Source organism: Eretmochelys imbricata, chromosome 12, assembly GCF_965152235.1.
Source record: "Eretmochelys imbricata isolate rEreImb1 chromosome 12, rEreImb1.hap1, whole genome shotgun sequence".
Taxonomy (NCBI): Eukaryota; Metazoa; Chordata; order Testudines; family Cheloniidae; genus Eretmochelys; species Eretmochelys imbricata.
Genome location: NC_135583.1, coordinates 37,686,407 through 37,709,558, shown reverse-complemented (window position 1 = coordinate 37,709,558; position 23,152 = coordinate 37,686,407). Strand labels below are relative to the sequence as shown.

Genomic DNA, 23,152 nt, shown 5'->3' with positions numbered 1-23,152 from the left:
CCATGTAAGCCAAATTCGGACAACTGTATGCTTGACAAGGGCTTTAAAAAAGAGTAAGTTCTGATGTAAATGCAGGCCCTTATGGTATTGAGCAATATAGAGACATCGTCCATTGCTTGGTGGTTCAGAAGGTAATACTGCCAGTGTCAATGTCTGACACAAGCTGATCATGCTCCTGTCTTTATGTGATAGATTTAACATCCATATCAGGTTGTTGTTTTTTTGCCATACTCTTATTTAAATGAAATTCAGCAGCCTGTTTTCTTGAGTATTTTCCTTCCTCTGTTTAGTTTTTTCCTCACTGCCTTTTTAGATTTGTGACCTTATTTTATAATCAAAGAAATATCCTGAGTGTTGTATTAAGAATTCAAGAACACACATCAGTCATATTGGATGAGAGAGAAGCATTTTGCTGCGCCTCATCTCAAGCACTGGAAACTGGGCTTGGTTTGTGGCACATATCCACTCAGAATAAGGCCATAAACTCAGAGATATTTTGGACAGTGCTAATTGATATTACATGAGGTTTCAAAATAAAGCTTGGCTTTTCAAAGTGACACTGCCAACTTGATCTTTTTGATAGAGTACCCTTTAAACAATATCCTGAATTTTTAAAATTCCTTAATTTTGTGTGGGGCTGGGGGAGAGGGAGGGAGGGAAATGTATTTAGGATAGGCCCCAAAACGCCAACACGCATGCTTGGGCCCACCAATCCTCACCATCCCATTCCTCTGTGTCTGCTGCTACTACCAGTAACAACAGTTGCACATCTAAAACTGAAAACACCCTCTTGGAGAGGCTGGGGAAAGTGTGTGTGTCAGATGCCATGCTAGACTATCAACAAAATTGTGATACTGACTACACACACAGTGTTGTCAAATACACAACATAAACAAACAATAAAACACACACCGTTTTCACCCTGCAATTTCAGTGATAATAATTCAGATAGTAGATACAAAATTTCCAAATGAAACTATAATTTCAAGTTGATGCTCTGTAACTGTCTGAAAGGACAGGGTACAGTTTAGCTAAACCAATAAATTGAGATTCTCAGGGTTAAAAACTCCTCAAATATGCTGCTTAGATGCAATGGGGAAAAGAAGCAAGGCTGACTAAGCAATTTGGTGTGATGAGAATTACTTGTCATGGATTTGGAAATCATGTAATTGTTTTGTAAATGCTGAGAACTATAAAATGTTATCAAAACATAAAATGGTCTGCCAGATGTTAATTATTGTTATTACAGAACGGGGGGGGGTCGGGGGGGAGAGAAATATATCTCCTTTCATATTTTGTGAAACTGTTCATGAATCCTGAAAGAAAATTGGTAATGTAGCATGAGATGAATGGGGGGAGAGGAGAAGACATTTTGTAGAAGTAGAAACTCCTTGGATTTTCTTTCTTGGATTTGGTGTAGCAACTCTAGGAAGAGGAAATTCCTCAATTATGTAATGTATTTTACTCTCCACTCACTAGTATTTTGGAAGAATCCTGATGGCTGGAAAAACCTTGTATGTTTTCAGTTGTCATTGAAACTAGTGTTGTGGAAAAATCACTTCCTGCTATTTAAAAACATAATGACAGGCTTCTCCCATACATTACTGTTGAAAATTCAGATGCATTCCAAACACTTGACCTCAGGATTTTCAGTCTAAGGATCTTTAGGCTCAGCAATGCTAGCCAACCTTTTCTGATATTCTTTCTGCCAAGATACTCTTACTCTTGGCTCAGTTAAACCAGTCAGCCACAAACCAATGAATGTCTATGTAATATTGGTAAAAAAAAAAAAAAAAAGTTGTAGGGACTTATTATAGAAAAGCAGGTAGGAAGAGAAGTTAATCTCTTCGCTTTTCTAGAACATACACAAGGTGCTGTCTAAAGTGTGTAGATAGAAGAATAACTGCAGGTTTCAGTGTTAAGCCTCTGCTATTTTATATGGGATGTATTCCTCAGATCCTCAACTTTGCATTACATATGGAATTGATTGATTGCAAATGAGCTGTGTAACATGCTGTGGTGTATTGTTCAGATTCTACAAACCAGCTGTTTCAGTTAACAATGGGAGGAAAATATTTCTCCAGTCAGTGTTTCTCCCATTTCGTGTTAACATTTGCTATAGTTGGCAAGGCTCTATAAAATGTAAAGTACATTTTAAGAACTCTGAATAGTCTTAGCTATAATGGCAGTTACCAGGAGTCAAATACTGCGAGAAAGGTGGGCAGCCATCTTCAAAATAAAAATAGTGAGCTGAGGGACTGTAACTGTGTTTGAACAAAAATTTTTATCGTGTTTATGCCAAACATACAGATGGACCAAGCCTTTATGCACATAATGGGTGAAATAAACATTGCTGTTTATTGAGTCCAGGTTTCTTAGAGCTAACCATAGAGTTGTGTGCTTCGTTACTAACCAAACACTTTTCATTTCTTAAGGTCTTGTGGTCTGATTCTTCAGTGATATTGGTAACCAAATCTTCTACTGAAGTGACTGAATTTATTTCAAAGGTAAAGGACTCTAAAATACTTTACTTTGTACTTTGTCTCTATATGTGATTTTGTTCAATTATATCTGAGAAGCACCCTAAGATAATATGAATAGATTGAACTCCATAAATGTGTAACTCATGAACTATTTCAGGGTCCTCAAATGATAAGTAACAAGCCACCTTTTCACCTGTTTTTTCCAATTTATAATATCCTCTTCCTTTAGCTATCTCAGCTGTACCCAGAAGAAAACTTGGAGAAATTCATTCCTTGCCTAGCTGGTCCAGATTCATTTTACCTAGAAAGGAACCACATGGACCTGGAATCAGATGTTAGGTATGCTTCTGAAAGCTAATTTTTACTTGCCGCTTGGCTTCCTTGTCCTAGTGGGGATCGGAAGGGGAAGAATCAGGAAATAGAAACATCTTGTCTATATTTTAAACTACTTTCAAGAACTTTGAGCCTGATCCTACAAACATAGTTGCTTGTAATTCCACTAATTTCAATGTACAAGAGTTTTGACAGACTTGGACCCTATGTGTAGAAATCAGTATGGTCACATTGCACTATGTTACACTTTCCGAAGAAGTAAAAATCGTGGGGCTCCTTGGTAGCAGCAAATAATGGATTACGGCCTTAAGGTGACAGGTTTCAGAGTAACAGCCGTGTTAGTCTGTATTCGCAAAAAGAAAAGGAGTACTTGTGGCACCTTAGAGACTAACCAATTTATTTGAGCATGAGCTTTCGTGAGCTACAGCTCACTTCATCGGATGAAGCTCACGAAAGCTTATGCTCAAATAAATTGGTTGGCCTTAAGGTGGAAAAAGTTCCTTGAAAAAGTGAGCACATTTAGATCATTTCCAGTACAAAGTGAGTTAAGAGTGAAGTTTTAAGCTTGTTCAATATGTAATTTAGATAGAGGCCACGCTTGGGTTAATCACTTGTAAGAAGTAGCAGGAAAAAAAGATGAAGTTATCAGCATTTTTGAAGATTGTGTTTTAGTTATAAAGCCTTTTGTGATATTCACACAAGATCTTTTCTTGCAAATGGGAGTTTTACCTGAGTAAGATCTCTAAAATTCGTCTGGGCCCTTAATGGAGAAACACAGCCAGAACTAAGAAAAATACAAAAAAATGGTTTTCTGGGTAATAGTCCTCATTTATGTGAGGATGTCTTTTAAACACTTTTTCAGGGCATTATGCTGTTCCTCACAGTTAATGTGAATCAAATCGTTGTGAGGTTGCCATTACTTTAAAGTAGAAAAAGCAGCTATGCTCATGTAAAATGGTCCACTTGTGTGTCTGTAGAGCTAAACTATTTTCTAAGTCTCTTTATGATTTGTCCTTACACCCCACTTGCAGTGGCATATAAATCCTATTAATAAAACCGTATTAATATATGGTTTTAAAAAGGCTCTTCCCAACATGATTCACTTGGCCATTGTGGACCAACCATAATAGTTTACAACTATCTACCGGTAATGTGGAACACCATCAAGCAAAATGATGTGAGCGAGCACTTGGTTTGATTGGTTTATTTCAAAGTGCTAAAAGAGTTCTATAAGCAGTTCTACAAGCTGACTTTTTTAGATACCTGTCTGCTCTGAATGCTAAGTGTTATTGGAAAACATGCTAATTAACATGTTAGTATGCTTGCCAAACACCTTGTTTTCCTAGTCAGGACAGAGCATTTTTTCCCCATTACTGTTGTTGGTGGAACGGCACTGGTGGACAGAATAAAGACAACAAATGTATGCTTAGATTGTAACGATAAATAATGTTAATATTTAAATAATCTCTTTTAGGCTTCATATCTTTGTCACTGCTATTGTTTAGTTGGCAAAAGTTTTCCACAAGTCTAGGTTAACAGAGCAGCAGAGTCTCTTTACAAAGCAAAGGTTGTATCCTCACAACAGAGAAAGATAGACGTTTATTTTTAAAAAGCTAACTACGTTACAAAATAAAGACTCCCAGTTTGTAGTGGTTTCATTTTTCATATTAGTGACTTACTCGTGTCTCTGCTGATGTAAACTATGAAAATGAACTGTGAACTTTCAGGATGGAAACTGTATATAGAAGTAACTTTTGACTCAGTGTCTTTTTAGACATTACAAATATGAAGATGCAGTCAAAACATTTCCCCCTGTTTGTTCCTTACTTTTCAACAATTTTTTTAGTGCTTTCAAAATATGCAGCTGATTTGGCAGGTGAAAACCAAACAAATTTTTTTGCTTTTAAGAAAAACTCTGGTAATGCACATTAATATAATGTATGTTTTATACATTAAGAAGTTCAAGAAGATTGCCATCTTTAGTTTCCAAGAAGAGGAATGAGCTTAGCAGAAAACATGTGACACCAGTTTTACAGCCTTTTTTAATATATAGCCAGGCACTATGCGTGCTGTTCATTTGAAAGCTTAGCGTTAACAATAGTAGACAGCTATTGTTTATGGGCTTTAGTTTCACAATTTTTAGAGGCAATTTTCAAGTTTATCCCATACACTCTGTCTTGTAATTGTTCTCTGTTCCAACCTCTTGCATTCGTAAGTCTGAAATCAACTTTGAATGTAAACTATTAACCAAAATAGAGGCAGTATAAAGGAATAGCATGACTTCAATAGGAATAAAAAAATAAAGGTAAATGCAAATTTCAGTCTTGATTTCAATGCTGATTTCATGGTCAATCGCAAAACAAACATAATTTTGTAAATTAACTTTTAGGTATTTGGCATCCTTACCTTCCCATGTGCTGAAAAATGACCATGTCAAGAAATTCTTCAGCACTTCATCTTCTTCCCAGCAACTTCAGAGTTCAAGTGAGTTTAAGTAAACAGTTTAAAATGCACATATTATTGACATAAATCTAGTAAATTGATGCCAGTCAAAACTTTTTAATCTCCCTGTTGTTTAGGTCCTGGCAACCCCTCTCTCTATAAAGTAGTCACTACGCTGGGTGCATCTGGAAGGTGAGATACCTGACTTCTGTGTCCAATGTAGAGTTGTAAAATTCTTTCACTTAAGTAGTTATCTGCATGCCCTTGTTCGAGAGAGGGTTTTTTTATATATGCAGTGTTGTTATATGCACTTGGGGGTGCATGCTCACCTGTGTTAATCTGTTGAACTCTCAGCGCAGTGAACTCTGAAAGCTATGGTTTCACTGACTTTGTCTACACTGAAGATTTTAGGAAATGTTAGCACTGGTGCACAGCTGTACTCATGCTTGCAGAGGTGGGAGCTCTAGCATAGACAAGCAGCTGGCATTTTTTGTGTAGTGTTTTTACCTGCCCTGAGCAAAATTGCTGAGAATGGTAAAACTGTGACAGTCAGTTTACATCAGTGTTCCTACTGTTGTTAGAACCAGCTGACCCACAGTGGTGGAAGAATTCCCTGTGATTATTGCTTATTATATTAGTCATACTTGTCTCACTGTTACCTCGCACTGCCCCACCTGTAGCTTGTATCCGTTTGTTGTTGTTCGCTCTCTGCTTTCATGATGAGCTCTTTGAGGCAGGGAGCATCTTTTCTTTATATGTGTGTGTACCATATCTAGCACAATGGGGCCCTGATCCCTGATTGGGGTCTCATCGGCAATACCAGAATACAAGTAGTAAATAATAATAATCCGCATGCAGCCATAATTACACAGCCATGGTCTTCTCTAATATCACCTAGGTTTTGTTAGAGGCCCATCATAGTGTTTCCTCCATACTTCAGTTGAGTGTCTCCCTTTAAGGGGTCAGCGTTTTTCAAACTGTGAATCTGGCTCTCCTGAGGGAAGATACTGACCTCTTCCAACAGAGGCTCAACGCAGCTGTGAGAAGAGAAGGAAAGACATATTCCTGCCTTTTTGCTTAGGATTTGACAAATCCAGAAATTGAGTAATGAATACTTTACAGTTAAGAGGTGATTTTTGTTTCTGGAAGTGGAAAGACCAAGGGGGAAAATAATGGTAACTGAATAGATTCACTCACTCCACATGTATAAAAACCATTTCACAATGGATTTTTTTATATATTGCATTGATGGGGAAAGCTATGCCAATGTTGGAATCTCAACTTTAATATTAGACAACCTGTACTGTTTCCATTGTATTAGCAGTATAGGATTTTAAAAGTATAAATCAGTAACTTATAAAATAAGCAATGTGTTGGATCCCTGAAACCTTGTCCTTTATTTTATTGGTGAATGGGTGTGTGTGTATGATCATACTGACTGAACTCTGCATGGCAGTAATTCGGTATGCTAAATCAAATTATTTTTCTATTTTGCAGACCTATATGTGGAGTAGCTGGTATTCAGTCTTCACAGAATCACGTACAGCACTCAGCTGTTTCTTCAGTTGCAGTCCCCCACTGCTCTCATTCAGGGAGTACAGGCTCATCATTAGCCTACCGCTCCCAAATGGACACCTCTTCACCCATGTTGTCTTCCAGTTCACAGACGCCCCAGACCCAGGAGCAAAATGGGATTTTAGACTGGCTCAGGAAACTGCGGTTGCACAAGTATTATCCTGTCTTCAAACAACTCACAATGGAGAAGGTAAAGTGGTGGGCTAAATAGGAGAAAGGAATCTGTTGTTTAAATAAGCCATATATTCTCTAGCATGTGCAGAAAAGCGAAATGGCAAAATAGGCTTATGTTTACATTTAGACTGGCTGATATTTGTAGCTAGAGCTAGGCAAACTATTTGTAGGAACACTTTATTTGATTAAATGGCCTCCTGTTTTTGTGTATGAACTATCCAGAGACTTACTTTAAATATTTCCTAGTTTGTTCAGAATTCTCAACGTCTGGCTTATTACAAACCCCCTTTGCTCTTCCTGTTCACTATTCATCCTTTGATGTGCAATAAGTCATCTAAGTCATAGTTTATTCTCTTTCTTGATTGATTTTTTCCCCTCTTATTTGTAAAAGCCTTGGTTATCCAAATGCATGTCAAGATTCACTTCTAAAGTGAGCTTCTGTGTGGGTAAACATGTGCATGAGTGTTGGATGTTTTCATTTTCCACAAACGTTGTGAACAAAAATCACTTGCATTGCATGAATATTTGCATAAAAAGTGTCATGAATGCCATTGAAGTACATTGGCTTTAATCAGTTGAATGTAAGTACTTGTTATAATATGCAGCTCTGTCTGTAATATACATGTAAAATTAACCTCCTCCTCTTTTTATATTTGAACTTTGAGTGCCCTCTGGTGGATTAAATATTTACTCTGATTCTTTTAAGTCATGGCTCTGAATTGCAATGATTTTTCAGCACTGCAGCATGGCTTGAAAGGTATTATTTTAATGAGGATGGCCTAAGGCCACAGTTTTCTAATTTGATTTTCCTCATTCAGAGAGGAAAAATATATATAGTCAGTTTTCCTTTTCCTGACAAAATTGTGCATATTTTAATGTTTGACTTTTATTTTCAAACAACTGTTGTGCTTATATTGGTATGTATATTCTGCTGAAAAATAGTCACAGTATCTTTGCAACTAGATTGACCCATGCAACAAAACTGAACTCTGCTCTAGATGTGATAGCTAAATGATTTCTGCGTTAAATGACACATTCAGAGAAAATAAATAACGTTTTAACTTCTGATAACCAACTGGTATACTCTGAGTTGAGTCAGCTGAAATAAAGCAGCAGTAATCAGAATGACTTTTTTAGCAGTAGATCTTTATCAGTGTAAGTCAAAAACAATTTATCATAAACAAAACAAACAAAACCAAAAGAATCCCCAACCTGCGGTTCACTCATCTCTCACCACCTTGCCACCGGCATCATTCCGCTTCTGACATTACAGCAGCCCTCCTTGTGTGCTGGGAAGTAGTTAATGGCCCTGCATTCTGCTACAGTCTTACCCTCATTGAGCTAGTCCTCGTGCTATGTACATTAAGTATTTCATTGAAGGGAGGAGTGGTAGAAATTTGCAACCTTAATCTGCCCCTTACAACTTGTCCTTCCCAAAATTTGTCAAATATTTCTTGCACCAAATTGACTAACCCCAAAATTACCTGTTTCCTGCATGCTGTGTCATTCCTATAGTTGCCAGATAATTATTGACAGGTTTTAGAGTAACAGCCGTGTGAGAAAAGGAGTACTTGTGGCACCTTAGAGACTAACCAATTTATTTGAGCATAAACTTTCGTGAGCTACAGCTCACTTCATCGGATGCATACTGTGGAAAGTGTCTTCCACAGTATGCATCCGATGAAGTGAGCTGTAGCTCACGAAAGCTTATGCTCAAATAAATTGGTTAGTCTCTAAGGTGCCACAAGTACTCCTTTTCTTTTTGCAGATAATTATTAGGTACCTTGGGGAGAAGTCTCAAAATGGGAGGGTTTTTTTAGGGAATCAGAACTTAAAACTTTATTTGGCTCAAAATTGCCTTTCAGTATGCACACGGACTATGTTGTCTTTACTGTGAATTATCAATATAGGCAAATATTTTAACAGTATATTTGTAATTAATCTAAAAAGCTCTTAGGAATATCCAAGTCCTCCATTTTTATACTGCCCTAAATCTTTAGTTTAAAATTGGAATAAAACTTATTAAAATTCACATACATGTTTAAAACAGGAGTCTTCAAGGTGCTTCTCAGAATTGGAAGTCACTGAGAATAGAGTAGGGTCTTTTGAAATGTATGTATCCATATATTGCACACTGTAAAATCAGCTCCATATTTCCTCCTATAAAAGTTTCTGAGCCTTACTGAAGAAGATCTGAATAAGTTTGAATCCCTCACCATGGGAGCAAAGAAAAAACTCAAGACCCAGCTGGAATTGGAAAAGTAAGTATGTGTGTTGTGGGGAGTGGTGTGTAGTCTGTCTGGCTTTTTCAGTTTGTAAAATATGGTTAGATGGCACTAGAATTGTACAAGCTCCTGAATTTAATCCCAGTTTTACTCTGGGTTTTGTTCTGAGGACAGAGCAAATTGTTAAACCTTCTAGACTTTCCCTAGAAAGTAAATCTGGATCGTACTTCTTTTTCAGGGGGGTATGGAGACTTAATTAGTTTGAAAAGCACTTTGAAAATGTGGGTTATTTATATTTAGTACTTATTGTTTTATTATTGATTATTCAAGGCTGATAAGATAAGCACATAAAAGAATTGGTGAACTCAACTTCAAAGGGACACTGTTAACTTACCCATAAAGTAAACAAATTTCTTGAACTAAGCTACTAATTACTCCTTAAATTATCAACATTGGAAGAATTTTAAAAATCCACATTATTTTTCACTATTTATGCTCTTCCTGTGTTTGTTTTCTAATTTATCTCAGGTTGGATAAGGAAAGTCACTTTCAATTTTAAGTTTTCAGAACTGCAGTATTTGAATCCCAGACATTGTAGGATAGATGTGTAAACTTCAAGAGGGCCAAGTTCCATTTTAAATTGTTATCTGGAGCATAAATTTAGGATTACCTACTCCCCTCAGTTTACCATGGAATAGCAACTCATGTCAGTGGGATATTTGCATCAAGATCAAAGGTGGCATATGCCCTGTATATAGTAACTAAACTCCTGCTTGTCTTCAGTATTATTAAGGTTGAATTCAGCATCACTCAGTGGCAAAACATTCTCACCATTAGCAACAATGCTCTTTCTGTCCTGTGTTTCTCTCCTTTCCCTATCCTCCTTCTCTTTTTTACTTTCCTGCTTTCTTTTCTCTGCATTTTCTTCCTGGAAGCAACTTCCAAATCCCTTCATCCCTTTGCTTCACTTTCACTTGTTTCCCATCCTATCAGATGAAATGACCTGTAAATAAATAGCTGTTGTCATGGAGCTTTGGGGTTACCCCCCAAACCAGATTAATACAGAAGTGAGGTGGGGTGGGGGTTTCACATTTGTGCGTCATTCATCTGTGCTCCCTGCAGACTCAGGCAAACAACACTGCGTTGGTTACAGTTGCTTTACATTTGAAAGGTTAACTCTGTGGAATCCAGATATGCGGAGTGGGCCACATAAATGCACCTAGCTGACAATGTATTTGATGTCTCTGCTGCAGGGAAATATTTATTTTAAACCTGTTCCAGTGTTTAGGTTCACACACCACAGTCCCCTCCCAACATTTTGGTTAGTTGAAGGCCTTGTGTACACTACAAACTTTGGTTGACACAAGTTACATTGGCATGCAGCCGCTGAAGTTTGTATGTCCCTTGGGCATACTTGGTTGTTTGCATTGGCGCTGCGCATACATGCCAGAAGTGCTTGTGTCGATGCAAAGTACAGTGCACCATGGGTAGATATCCCAGTGTGCCATGCACTACTCTCCAGCTCAAAGCCTGTTGGGAACTTTTCACAATATGTTGTGGGTAGAAATGAGTCGTGCAGGGATCTCTGGGAGCGAGGGGTCAAGTTCCCAACATGCAGCTCTCTCCACCCCATAATGCCATCCATATCCCATCATTTTCATGACTTTTTAAAAAAAAAATCCCACAAACCTGCTCAGCACTTCTCAGAGTCCACCATCTCTGACAGATGCATGGAGCCCGCAGAGCTCTGTGCTGTTCTCATGAACGCTGCAAGTACAAGACGCATGATTCTCCTGTATCTGCACACTCGCAGAAAGTACCGCAACAATGGAAGACATCAGGATTTCTTTGTGGACAGTTTGCTGAGACAAAGCGAAAAACAATCCAAGGTTGTTGGCATTCATGGAGCAGCTTCAGATGGTGTAGCACAGCTTTTGGGTCCAAGAAACAAGCACTGAATGGTGGGATCACATTGTAATGCAGGTTTCAGACGACGAGAAGTGGCTGCAGAACTTTTGGATGCAAAAGACCACATTCTTGGATCTGTGTGCTGAGCTCACCCCAGTGCTCCAGCACAGGGATTCCGGAATTGCACAAAACTGAGTGATTGGGCAACAAAAAGGCAGATGAAATTCAGTGTTGATAAATGCAAAGTGATGCACATTGGAAAACACTAGCTTTACATTTGAAAGGGCAGTTCTGTAGAATCCAAATATGCCAAGTGGGCCACATAAATACATCTAGCTAACCATATATTTGAGGTCTCTGTTGCAGGGAAATATTTGTTTTAAAACTGTTTTAGTGTTTTTTGAAAACGTCCGCTCAATATGTAATAGTCAAAAAAGCTAACAATGCTAGGAACCATTAGAAAACAGAGAGATAAGATAGAAAATATCATAATGCCACTATATAAATCCATGCTATGCCCATACCTTGAATACTGCATGCAGCTCTGGTTGCCCCACCTCAAAAAAGATATATTAGAATTGGAAAAGATACAAAGAAGGGCAACAAAAATGATTGGGGTATGGAACATCTTCTGTGTGAGAAGAGAGTAAAGAGACTGGGATTGTTCATCTTGGACAAGTGATGACTAAGGGAGGATGTATAAATCATGATTGGTATGGAGAAAGTGAGTAAGGAAGTGTTATTTACCCCTTCACATAACACAAGAACCAGAGGTCCCTTCCCCTTCATTGGGCTCCTCCAGGCTTGGCTGGCAGGACTGGTTAGACTGTGGTGGAGTCTCAAACAGGTCCTGGCTTGTGGCATTGCTGCCTCCCCCCACCACATCTCCCCCCTTCTCCTCCTCCCTGTTCACAGTGGAGGTTTCTGTTTTGGGCTCCTCTGAGGTCTCCATAGTGGTTTGCAGGGTGTTGGTGGGGTCTCTGCCAAGTATGGCATGTAGCTCATAAAAGCAGAAAGTCTGTGGCTCAGCACCAGATAATTTGTTGGCCTCTCTGATGTTGTGGTGTACCAGCCACAGTTCCTTTGCTTTCATGCGGCATTGCTGCTGATCTCTGTTGTACCCCTTTGCTTGTGTCCCCTGTGCCATCTATTTGTAGATGACCATGTTTCTACAGCTCGTCCGTAGCTGTGCCGTCTAATCCAGGCAGGAGTGCTTCTAGGGTGTGGAGCCAGCATGGTCTATTGGGCAGTTGTATACAACAAGGGAGAGCAGCTAAGGTGGGCAATCAGGAAAAGGCATTTCAGAAATATGCAGAGGGTTTTAAAATGGGGAGGCTTTTCTCATTTACAGTTGTGACCAAAGCAGTCACTGTTGCAGGGAATGGGACAGCTGATGGAGGACTGTTTGGGTTGACAAAGTTTGTGCAGTGTCTGTACTCACACTGCATCAACCTTAGTAGGTCGACTGTGGCTCCACGCTGTTCAGGGAGGTGGTGCTACTCATTGCCATAACAGGGCGCTTATTTTGGCCAGAGACACATTTGAGTCTCGACTCATGCACAATGAGGCATTTGATGCACAGGGACTTACATCAACCTAACTTTGTAGTGTAGACCAGGCCTTAGGTTTTGTAAAGTTTGAATCACATTTAATTTCTCTCTTAAATTCTCTACATTTAGCTTCCTCTTCATCTTTGGAATGAAGGGCTAGCTCTCTGTTTCACTGTATTTAGTTAATCAGATAAAATTCAGTTTCTCCTTTTGTGATATTTTATCCTCAATACCTTGTACAAATAAGTGGCTCAGTATAATACCATATAACAAGAAAGACCAATGTAAATACTGGCAAGAAGCAGTGGTTAGGATTGATTTAATTTCCACATACTCATATTTGTGCATCGTAAATTGAGCATAATCTTTTTACAGATGACTGAGTTAGACAACATAGACCCCATCTGCCTCAATTTTATTCAGAAATCTGTTTAAATACCAAATTGTTTTAACCAATTGTTTTTTCCCCTCCACCCCATTCACTGTAGAGAAAAATCAGAGAAACGGTGCCTAAATCCAGCAACACCTTCTTCAGTTACCAGCAGTGGAGTGGCAAGGGTCCCTCCTACTACTCATGTAGGGCCTATCCAGAGTATTCGTGGCAACCATGCTGCAGGTAAATAAGCAATATAAAGAAAAGTGCACCATCTTAAGCTATAAGGTTATAGGATGGATATGTTCTTGCACAGTAGCAAGCTCATAGCTTTACTGCCCCAACCTCAAATTAAAACTGAATTGCTTTATTTGTGTCAGTCCTTTGTGATCATATTCTTCCAAAACTTAGTTGATTGCATGAGGAATCTTGTTCCTGGTGATATTTGGGTGAGACAAATATACAATTATCATTCCAATGATTTGCATATGAAGAGCTGGTTGAGCTGCTGAGTAACCATTACTTCTCTGGACTCCTGCTCCTCAGGGCAATGTGAATCCCTACTAGCCTGAAGCGTCTTTGTGTATTAAGGGTTAGAATATTGCGGGAGACACAATCATAAACTGCAGTATTGTACCAGGCTTTTGTCATCTAGATGACAATTTAGCAAATAGTTTTCATATTTTCTAACTGATTTATCACGCATTCTTTATCCCTAGAGCTGCGTGTAGATGTGGATCAGCCAGCCCATCCGCTTCCCCGAGAAGGTAGTTCTTCTGAGTACTCAAGTTCCTCTTCCAGCCCCATGGGGATCCAGACCAGGGAAGAGAGCTCCGATAGTGCTGAGGAGAATGAGAGACGTAAGGAAAACCAAGCAAAGCTTATGTTTGTGTTGATCTGTCCTGTCCAGTGAAGCAGCTGTATTTATAGATCTTTCTGTCTCTAGGTTTAGAGATTCACTTGGACAGTTCAGAAAAGGAGAAGCCAGTGATGTTACTAAATCATTTCACTTCGAGCTCCGCCAGACCCACAGCCCAGGTTCTACCAGTGCAGAATGATGCCAGCTCCAATCCTTCTGGCCACCATATCTTGCCAATGCAAATGATGACAGCAGCCTCCACCCACATCAGCCCTATCCGTATGCTAAATGCAATGCACAAGTCAGAGCGAAATACAGATGTGAAGCTACTTTCCTCTTCTGTGCATTCACTTTTGTCTTTAGAAGAAAGAAATAAAGCTTCACCTGGATCTAGAAGCAGCATTAAAATGGACAAGAGCTTTGGAAATACAGTGGTTGATGTGATGCCCACATCATCTCCCCATCAGCCCCTGCAAGTACTTTCAGGAATTCCTGAAAACAGTTCTTCATCTTCTGTTAACTGTGGTCCTCGAACCAAAGTTGTACATGCTTCAACTCTGGACAGAGTGATAAAAGCAACTCAACAGACATCATTAACAGCGGAAGCAAGTACTGCTGCCACTGTAGCATCCAGCACAGTCTTCCACATGGCACGTCCACCCATCAAACTCCTGGTATCTTCTTCTTCTGTCCCTATGGATTCTGCCCCTGCTGGACAAACTTCCTGCTCCAACAATATGCAAATAAGTGTGTCTCCTGCAATAATCAATCCCCGGACTGCTCTATATACAGCCAACACCAAAGTTGCCTTTTCTGCAATGAGCAGTATGCCAGTGGCTCCAATGCCAGGCAACTTCTGTGCAAACAGTAACCCTGCCTCTTCCGGCAGCCACCCATCCCCATCATTTGCAAACCTGGCAAATTTGCCCAGTTGTCCTGCCCCCAGTTCCAGCCCCACACTTTCGTCTGTTGCCGAGAACAATTTCTATAACAGCAGCAACAGCAGTAGTAGTGGATCTGCAGGGAGTATCCCAGTACCAAATCAGAATCATCACCACCACCACCATCAGCAGCAGCAGCCACCTGGGTGTATGGTGTGTAGCTCCTGTGGGTGTAGTGGGAACTGTGGTTCAGGTGGTATGACTGTCAGTTATGCGAACTATTTCCAGCACCCATTTTCAGGTTCCTCAATGTTTACCTTTCCATTTCTACCCTTCAGTCCTTTGTGTGGTAATGGCTACATCAACACGCAGCAGTACAACGGCAGCACGACTTTTCCAATGGTTCCTTCTCCCTACGCCAGTGGTTTAACACCAGACTCTGTAATGAGTGGGCAGTCCACGTTTGCAGTGCCCCCAGTGCAGAACTTTATGGCAGGAACAGCAGGGGTGTATCAGACACAAGGAATGATGGGAAACAGCAATGGTTCAAGCCACAAAAAAAATGGGAACCTTTCCTGTTACAACTGTGGGGCCAGTGGTCACCGAGCTCAGGATTGCAAACAGCCACCAATGGATTTCAATCGGCAAGGTAAGAAGCCGGTGATGTGGGGCTGCTTAGTCTGTGTGCGGAACCGCATGTTGATCTGAGTGGGAGTTACCTGAACGGGTGGGGATGAGACGGAAATCTAATGATGGTACCTTCCTTGTCTTTATATCAAGTCTTCATTTAATTACAGAAAAATATCATGTTATAAGCAAGAGTCTTTGAAAAGAGAGAGATGCTCTGGGCTAAATTCACAGAAGATTAAGCTGACTCCTGTGTGTACCCCATGTTCCCTGCTTTAGGGCATAAGTGCTGTTACAAGTCTTGTGTTGGCCCTCTGCACAGGAGTGAATTTCCCTTCAAGGGATGGAGGGGCTGAACTTTCATTGACTGACTGAAATAGTGTTGCAGCTGCTTATACTGTCTGTGAATTTGGCCCCCGAGCCATTGTCTGTTTCTTGTTTTGAAGGTTATCTTCAAAGTTCATACATTTTTTTTAAAAAGTACGTAAGTAGAGTGCAACATCTGTAATGAAGTGTCTGCATCCTCTTGAGGGACTTGGCTTGTGATTACTGAAAATGTGCGGTCCATGGCATGTATATATCTTCCAGTATTGTAGCAAAGGCACCTCTAAAAGAGATTTTAAATCCTTGGATCAGGACAGGGCACATTTGGGAGTGAACTGTTACTTTACCAAGAGTATGTTGAGGTCAAACGTCTCTTTTCCTGAAGTTCAGTGTTTCAAATAATAGTGTGCGTAGTATAACTTTTCAGAATGAAATGCAGACTTTTGGCTAGAACTAGTGATACTAAAGTGATACCTTGCCCACCTTGCTAATCTGAAATGTAATATCTTTTATTGGACCAACTTTTGTGGGTGAAAGGAACAAGCTTTTGAGCTTACATAGAGCTAATTTCCGGTGACCTAAAGATAAGCTTGAAAACTTGTCTTTCTCCAACGGAAGTTGGTCCAATAAAAGATATTCTCTCACCCACCTTGCCTCTCTGATATCCTGGGACTGACAGAGCTACAACACCGGAAACAATATTTCAGGTTGTGCTTTGGGGCAGGGACTGTCTTTCTTTGTGTTTAGATAGTGCAGCAAATGTCATCAGAACTTATCCTTTTTTTTTTTTTTAGCGAATAGGCGGAGTTTTCCAGCAGTGCTAAAAGTATGAATAATAATTAGTGTTGTTTCCAGAACTTAGTATTTGGATAGTGGCAGCTCCGAAAATTGTGGCACTGCCTCAGTCAATCCTAGGCCAATCGCAGACTTCTGAGGCTTTGTCTACATTAGCACTTTTGTTGGCAAAACGTTTGTTGGTCAGGGGTGTGGAAAAAAAACCTGCCTGACCGACATAAGTTTCACCGACAAAAGCGCCAGTGTGGACAGCACTGTCGGCAGGAGACGCTCTTTGGGGGTGGTTTCATTATGACGGCGGGAGAGCTCTCTCCCATCGGCACAGAGCGGCTATACGGGAGACCTTACAGTGGCACAGTTGCAGCAGTAAAGCTGAGCCGCTGTAAGGGCCGTAGTGTAGACACAGCCTGAGTGTAAACCACTAGACTGGTGCTCTGTAACGCATGTTAAAGCTGCATTTCATCAACTCCTGTAAAACTGCCCTGAATTACTGCAGTTTTGAAGATCTTAAAACTTCTGCTGCCCCGAAGTTGCATGTTAGCCACAGCAGCATTCTGTGTTGTGCTGTGTTTTTATTTCCCACTCCTCCTGCCTAAAGTAGACGTCTCCCTGTCAACTTCATGAGTGAGGTTGGCTGCTGCTTTTATTGTGTAAGGGGATGGATTGATTTAAATCAAAATGATTTAATCACTGATCTTAATCATGATTTACATCAGCAAGCAGGAAACTTGAATTTATATCATCGGTCTGGTTTTGCATTTGTACCTCAGTTATTTTCCTAATGATAGGCTGATTCTCATTGATTGGTATAATTTGGCACTTTTTTGCTAACCAGGAGGCTACATTACATCTATACACATTTATTTAAGCATATATAGTTTAACATACATTCATTCAGATTCTTAGTTATTTACATTTTTATGTAAATGGTGAATGATTCATTCTTTATTTACAATATGATTAATTTTTTTACTTGTGATTTGTGTCAAGCTGCAGTTGAATGGAAACTGAATTCAATTAATACATAACAGTATTTTAACATTTCAAAATTGTGTATTATTAGTTAAAATAAATAAGGTAGTTAAATAAAACTAAGTGTGCTGGATACATAAGGGGAAAAGTAAGTTTATCAGAAAGTACACTTAAAACTTTTTTTAACAAGTAGTAGTATCTGATTACTTCTGGTCATGATGTCTTCAAGATTTTAGAACTAGTAGATGTCATCCTCCCACACCTACTTTTTACTCACATTGGAAGAGGAAAACAAGTTTTCCTGCTTTTTCAGTTCTCAGTCCCTCTTAATTTTGAATGAACCAGTTACTGAACTTAACTAGTTGAATAAACTGAAATGAATGCAAATATTCTCTCTGTGCCTGAGGCGACTGCTGTCAAAAGCTGGCTTAGCACTTCACCTAGAACCAGGTTGTTGCTTAGCCAATGACTTCCATCATTTCAGTGGCTTGACTTTCTGTAAAACTTAGGGCAGGTCTACAACACCGCTTAAGTCGATCTAACTTACGTCTTTCAGGGGTGTGAAAAAGACCCCCCTGAGCAACGCAAGTTACGGCGAGCTAAGCACTGACCACGCTGGCACTATGTTGGCGGGAGATGATTTCCCACCAACATAGCTTCCGTCTTTCGTGGAGGTGGAGTAATTATGCGCTTTCCGGTCAGCATAGAGTGTCTTCACCAGATGCACTACGCTGGCGCAGCTGCACCGATGTAGCACTTCTAGTGTAGACCCGCCCAAAGGTAGCACAAATGTAGTGCATTATTTGGTATTTAATTTTAAATAATTGTATAGAGTATACTAAATTTAGGCCTTAACATAGGTTATTTTTTAATCAATTTTAAATGGGTTTATTTTTAAAAGAAAAGTATTTAATTTAAATTTTAAAAAATCCATTTTTTTTAATTTTAGCATTTTATAATGCTGTTGCATAATCTGTAAGAAGCAGATATTTAAAATGCTGTGAGAGAGAACTGCTAAAAAAGGTTTGCATTGTTGACTTCCTTTCCCCCTCTTTCCCTCTTCTACAGGTACTTTTAGGCTGAAATATGCCCCTCCAGCTGAAAGTCTTGACTCCACAGACTGATAACTTTCTCTGCCAAGAGAACACTGTAAGCCATGGAGATAAGGAATTTTAAATACAAAACTGAGAAGTCCATTACTGTTAAGTTTTAATGTGTTTTTTAATCCAAAGGTGCTTTACTTTACTAGACAGGTAGAAAATCTAGCTTAGGGATGCATCAAACCCATTTTTGATCGCCAAAATTCAAGCTTAGATCTTGGAGTCGGAACTTGCCTAATACGGATCATGCGATTGACGCGCAGTGGATGGCAGGTGAAGTTGGCCAACTACATTTTCTGTTGCAAATGCAAAAAAAACCAACCACCCTACACACTTCTGCTGAAGAATGTTGCCATCTTTGGACCTTCTACCATGAAAAGGATAACTCCAGGGCAGCTACTACAATGTGATCTGAAATGAGAGCTGGAGGTTGAAGGTGTGAGCGGCTGTGTGCCAGCTAGCCTTTGAAACCCTGGGCTAGGTAAAATGGCTGCTTTTTTTCAAAAGTCATCAGGCACTAATCTCTGGGATTTTTAAGGATTGCACTACAGAAGAATGTAAAACTATTCAGGCTTCTGCACTTTTAGCAGACAGTGTCACTCTGAGACCAGTGCAAGAGGCAAAGAAGTTCCAACCTTTAAACATTGGCACCAGCAGGCTATGCGATTTACTACACAATAAAAATCTTAAATAATTCTCTCCTTTCCCTTCCAAAAGAACACACATGGCAGTTTCATTTCCTTCTGGAAACAACCGTACTCTCACTGTCACCATTATTACTAGATAGAAGTGGGTTACCAGCAGTGAAAGTAACTTAGTTTTCCAAGGGTCCAAGTCCCAGAGACTCCAGGGCCATAAAGGCTTCACAAAAGAGGGGTTTTTTTTAAAGTAATACACGAAACACCTTTTAAGTCCTGTTACTGTGTATAGGTCTCTTTCACAGAAACCTTACTACTCTGCTTTTGTAAATGAATTTTAAACCATCCTAAAAATAAACTCTGGCAGCAGAGTTAGCAAGCTGTTGCTTTACTTTATGTAATGAAACTGACTCGTACCCCAGGGCTTTTACTACAGGAGTCAGAAGGGAGGAATTCAAACATGTAAAGGGTCGTAAACGTCATTATTTTGAAGACTTTTAAGGATTTACTGTCAGCCTTCTTTGTGGCCGTAGACTCCAGATTACTAATTTTGGTGTTAACTACCTAGCATACATAATTTTGAGTTGGCAAGTTTAATTAAGAGTTAGGCAGGAGCCAAACAAAGCTCATGTTGCTGAATTGAAAAGGTCTTGTCCTGTCTTGCCCAAGGAATTTCACAGGCTGCAATGGGTGTGGCCTTTTTTTTTAAAAATGGCCTGAAATTTAAAGTGATTCTTGTTTTCCAGATTAGAGTATGCAACTTTAATACCTGAGGCCTTGTTTACCTTGTGGGATTTTTTTTACACCTGTATAGCTACACCAGTGCAAACCCGAGGGTAGAGGTGCTATGCCAGAATAAATAGCACTTGTCCTGGTGCATCTTGCTCTGGTTTGAAAGCAAGGAAGCCAGACCAGTGCAAGACGCTTTTTATGTGTGCGCAAAGCTCTTCAGGGTAGATCCGGCGTTAGCTACTGAAGTGTGAGTTTAAGTAGCTAATGCAATAAATTGTCAATCAAGATTTTAATGGCAAATGTTAGAAGTTAAATGTCAGGGACACCTTTCAGTTCCGTTTTCTCAAAACTGTCAGCCTCATCCGAAAGCAACAACAGGCTAGGACAATATGATGAATTAGTATTGATAAAGAGGCATTGTAACGTGAGATGGCAAGACACCAAACTTATCCCAGTTTTCCTTTGAAGGTCATACAGTTTTTTGGCTTACAGAAACCAAAGCCTGAAGTTGTGTAACATTTGGTTTTTCAAAAATAACAAGATTTCTGTTTTTTCTTATTTCTATGCAATGAAGAAATGCCATACTTCTGTATCCTCAGCTCTGTTCACACTACACAGTATTTATAGACAGTGTTGAAACAATTGTTTGCTATGTCTGTATTTTGAGGTGGTTATATAGAATGGTCTCATGAGCAACTTTCAAATCTGCAACACTAACGTGATGAGAACTGACAATGCAATTTACTTCGCCTTAATGAGCTTGAAACAATAGTACAAAAAAAGCTGTCATACAGTATGTTAAAGGGAACTTGCAGTTTTCACTTAAAATGTTTACTACAGGATTTTGATGGTCTCTCCAGTAGCCTGGAACGTGTGCTGAAAGCCAAACTTTCACATTTTTTCACTTTTTTTAAACAAAAGACTATTTTAAAATTGAACTGTATTTAAACTATTTCAACACACATGCAAGGACTAAAAGCCCTCTCTCAAACTAACAAAAACCAACAAAAAAAATATTCTTGTTTTCTGTACCAGTTACATTTTGTTTCATGGGTAAGGCTGGGAAGTATAGTCTTGTCTGTTTAATATTCACTGCACATTAAAAGGGTAACGAGGATTATTAAACTGAACTTTTATCCAGTTAGCGTCTTCAAAAATGGTTTCATTCCTGCATTCAGAATTCTTCTCTTCAAGAATGTTTCCTTTATGTAAAGTTAAGGCTGATATTTCCTAGGCTGATTAATGTGCACTTAACTATCTTTAAAAATTACCTTTTAAGGCTGATTTCAAATTCAAACTCAGAAGAGCCTGAGTAAATGGAAGGAAGTGGAGCTTAATGTAGAAATGTTTGAAGAGCAAGTATTGTTTATAGAGCTTTCCCTAAATCATCAACCTGAATTATGGCTGCTGATTTTGCTAGCGTAATCTGTTCAGTTTGTACCAAGAACAACCAAAGTTGGTGAGCCGAAACAGAGCACTTTAATTATATAATCCATTTTAAAAGGCACGAGTCCATCTTTCCTCTCAAATTAGTTTGTCTAGAGTGACTGAAAGAACCAGCTCATAATACCATTTCTGTATGTCCAAATATGGAAAATAGACACAGAATAAGCTTTTTACTCATATCTTTGCCCTGGCAGTGTAAGAATATCTAGTTTACAAACTAGATTGCACTATAGGATACCTGAGACTTTAAAATGCAAAAGAGGGACAAACTCCTGGTCATTCTCTGCTTTTAATCTCAGCACTGTAGGAACGTGAAAGAGGGTCATAACTTTAAGCTTCCTTACCAGGGGAATATATAGTATATAGTGCAATTTCACAGTAGTCTTTCTGATTTTAAAGTATTGGTGATGGAAGTGTTAGGAGTATGAAGCCAGAATTACCAACAAACTCTTCTGACAGTAGCAGTCCAATTTGAAATTAAGCATTAGAAGTTAGTATATTTGTGTCATTAACATTTGTTAGGAGGGTCAACAAGGAAGATTCATATCAGGAAGCAGGTATTAATAGGATTTCATAGTAACTTTACCTACAGTAATATCAGGTTTCATGTTATGTGAAACTTCCTAAACTGTATTAAACATGACCAGTAAAAATTCAGCCACAAAATAGGTGAAGGACTTCCTCAAATAATAGTATAAACCAACCACTGTTACCTCAGCTTGAGTTTCATGCCATTTACTGCTTGTTAGTACAGATGCTAAAATTTGGTTTATGGTATTCGGCAGAGAAGCCACACTAATTCCACTCCCCCAAATGAAAACAGATTAGTTCTTGCAGTTTCATAATGGCATCAGTCCTATAGAACACTTAAAGCCCTGGATTCTGGGAGTGGTCTAGAATTCCTTTGTAAATCCCGTGGGTCCTGTTTCGTTGGAAGTAAATGTACTTACCACTTGCAAGATTCTGGAAAACCATATTGCTGGTTGAGGCCAAAGGTAAGTTACTACAATACTAAGGAACTACACAACAAACCCTTGGGACTATTTAAGTTCTTACACAAGTAAAAGATGCTTTGGTACAGAAACAAAGCAAATCCTATGTTTTGAAGTATAGTTTAACAGTTTCTCTTGGATATAGTTTTCCACTAGGAATAAAGGAAACTCCTACTCCAATTTGAGCCATTTCCCTTACTTCAGTCAATTGTGCATGTAACTTTATAAATATTTTTAAAATAGTTTTGTAAATATTTAATATTCAGCTAATTTGATTTTGAATTGTAAATGTCAAGTATTCTGGTATTGGAATTTTTATGTTTTATTATACTTTGTTAAAGGTAAAATTGTACATTTTTAGAATGTTTTTATCTAAGTAAATTTAATGTATGGAAAATAAAAAATGTCCAAGTCCTTAATTGCTTTTAAAAGGCTTTATCCCTTTTAGTTTTCTCCCAACTTAAGTTGAGAACTATCTTAGAAATTAATTCAGAACAATTTTACAGTTAAAGCCACCCTCAGTCTAACTATACTCATCTGCCAATGAATCAGATAGACCTTACATTGTTTGTGTCTCTATGCAACTGCTATTCTCTAATATTTAAAATTTGAGGGACAAACTTTGCCTGAGTCAAGCACAACTGAGGTTACTCTGCAAGGTACTGCTGTCCACAACGTGACACTTCACTCCTGGACCTCATTTCAGAAGACTGACTGTTGGGT

The 23,152-nt window shown here is 39.1% G+C and overlaps 1 protein-coding gene across 1 annotated transcript in view; it reads left to right on the top strand.

Moving 5' to 3' along the window:
- ZCCHC14 (zinc finger CCHC-type containing 14) overlaps positions 1–22,821 on the top strand; it is an 88,290-nt gene extending 65,469 nt beyond the window's left edge. Inside the window, exons 4-13 of the mRNA XM_077831318.1 lie at positions 2,436–2,507; positions 2,713–2,822; positions 5,206–5,300; positions 5,396–5,450; positions 6,756–7,023; positions 9,177–9,268; positions 13,179–13,306; positions 13,783–13,923; positions 14,010–15,452; positions 18,590–22,821. Of these exons, the coding sequence (XP_077687444.1) occupies positions 2,436–2,507; positions 2,713–2,822; positions 5,206–5,300; positions 5,396–5,450; positions 6,756–7,023; positions 9,177–9,268; positions 13,179–13,306; positions 13,783–13,923; positions 14,010–15,452; positions 18,590–18,645 (2,460 nt within the window). The 3' untranslated portion in view covers positions 18,646–22,821. The remainder of the gene's footprint in view (positions 1–2,435; positions 2,508–2,712; positions 2,823–5,205; positions 5,301–5,395; positions 5,451–6,755; positions 7,024–9,176; positions 9,269–13,178; positions 13,307–13,782; positions 13,924–14,009; positions 15,453–18,589) is intronic.
- The last annotated feature ends 331 nt before the right edge of the window (positions 22,822–23,152 follow it).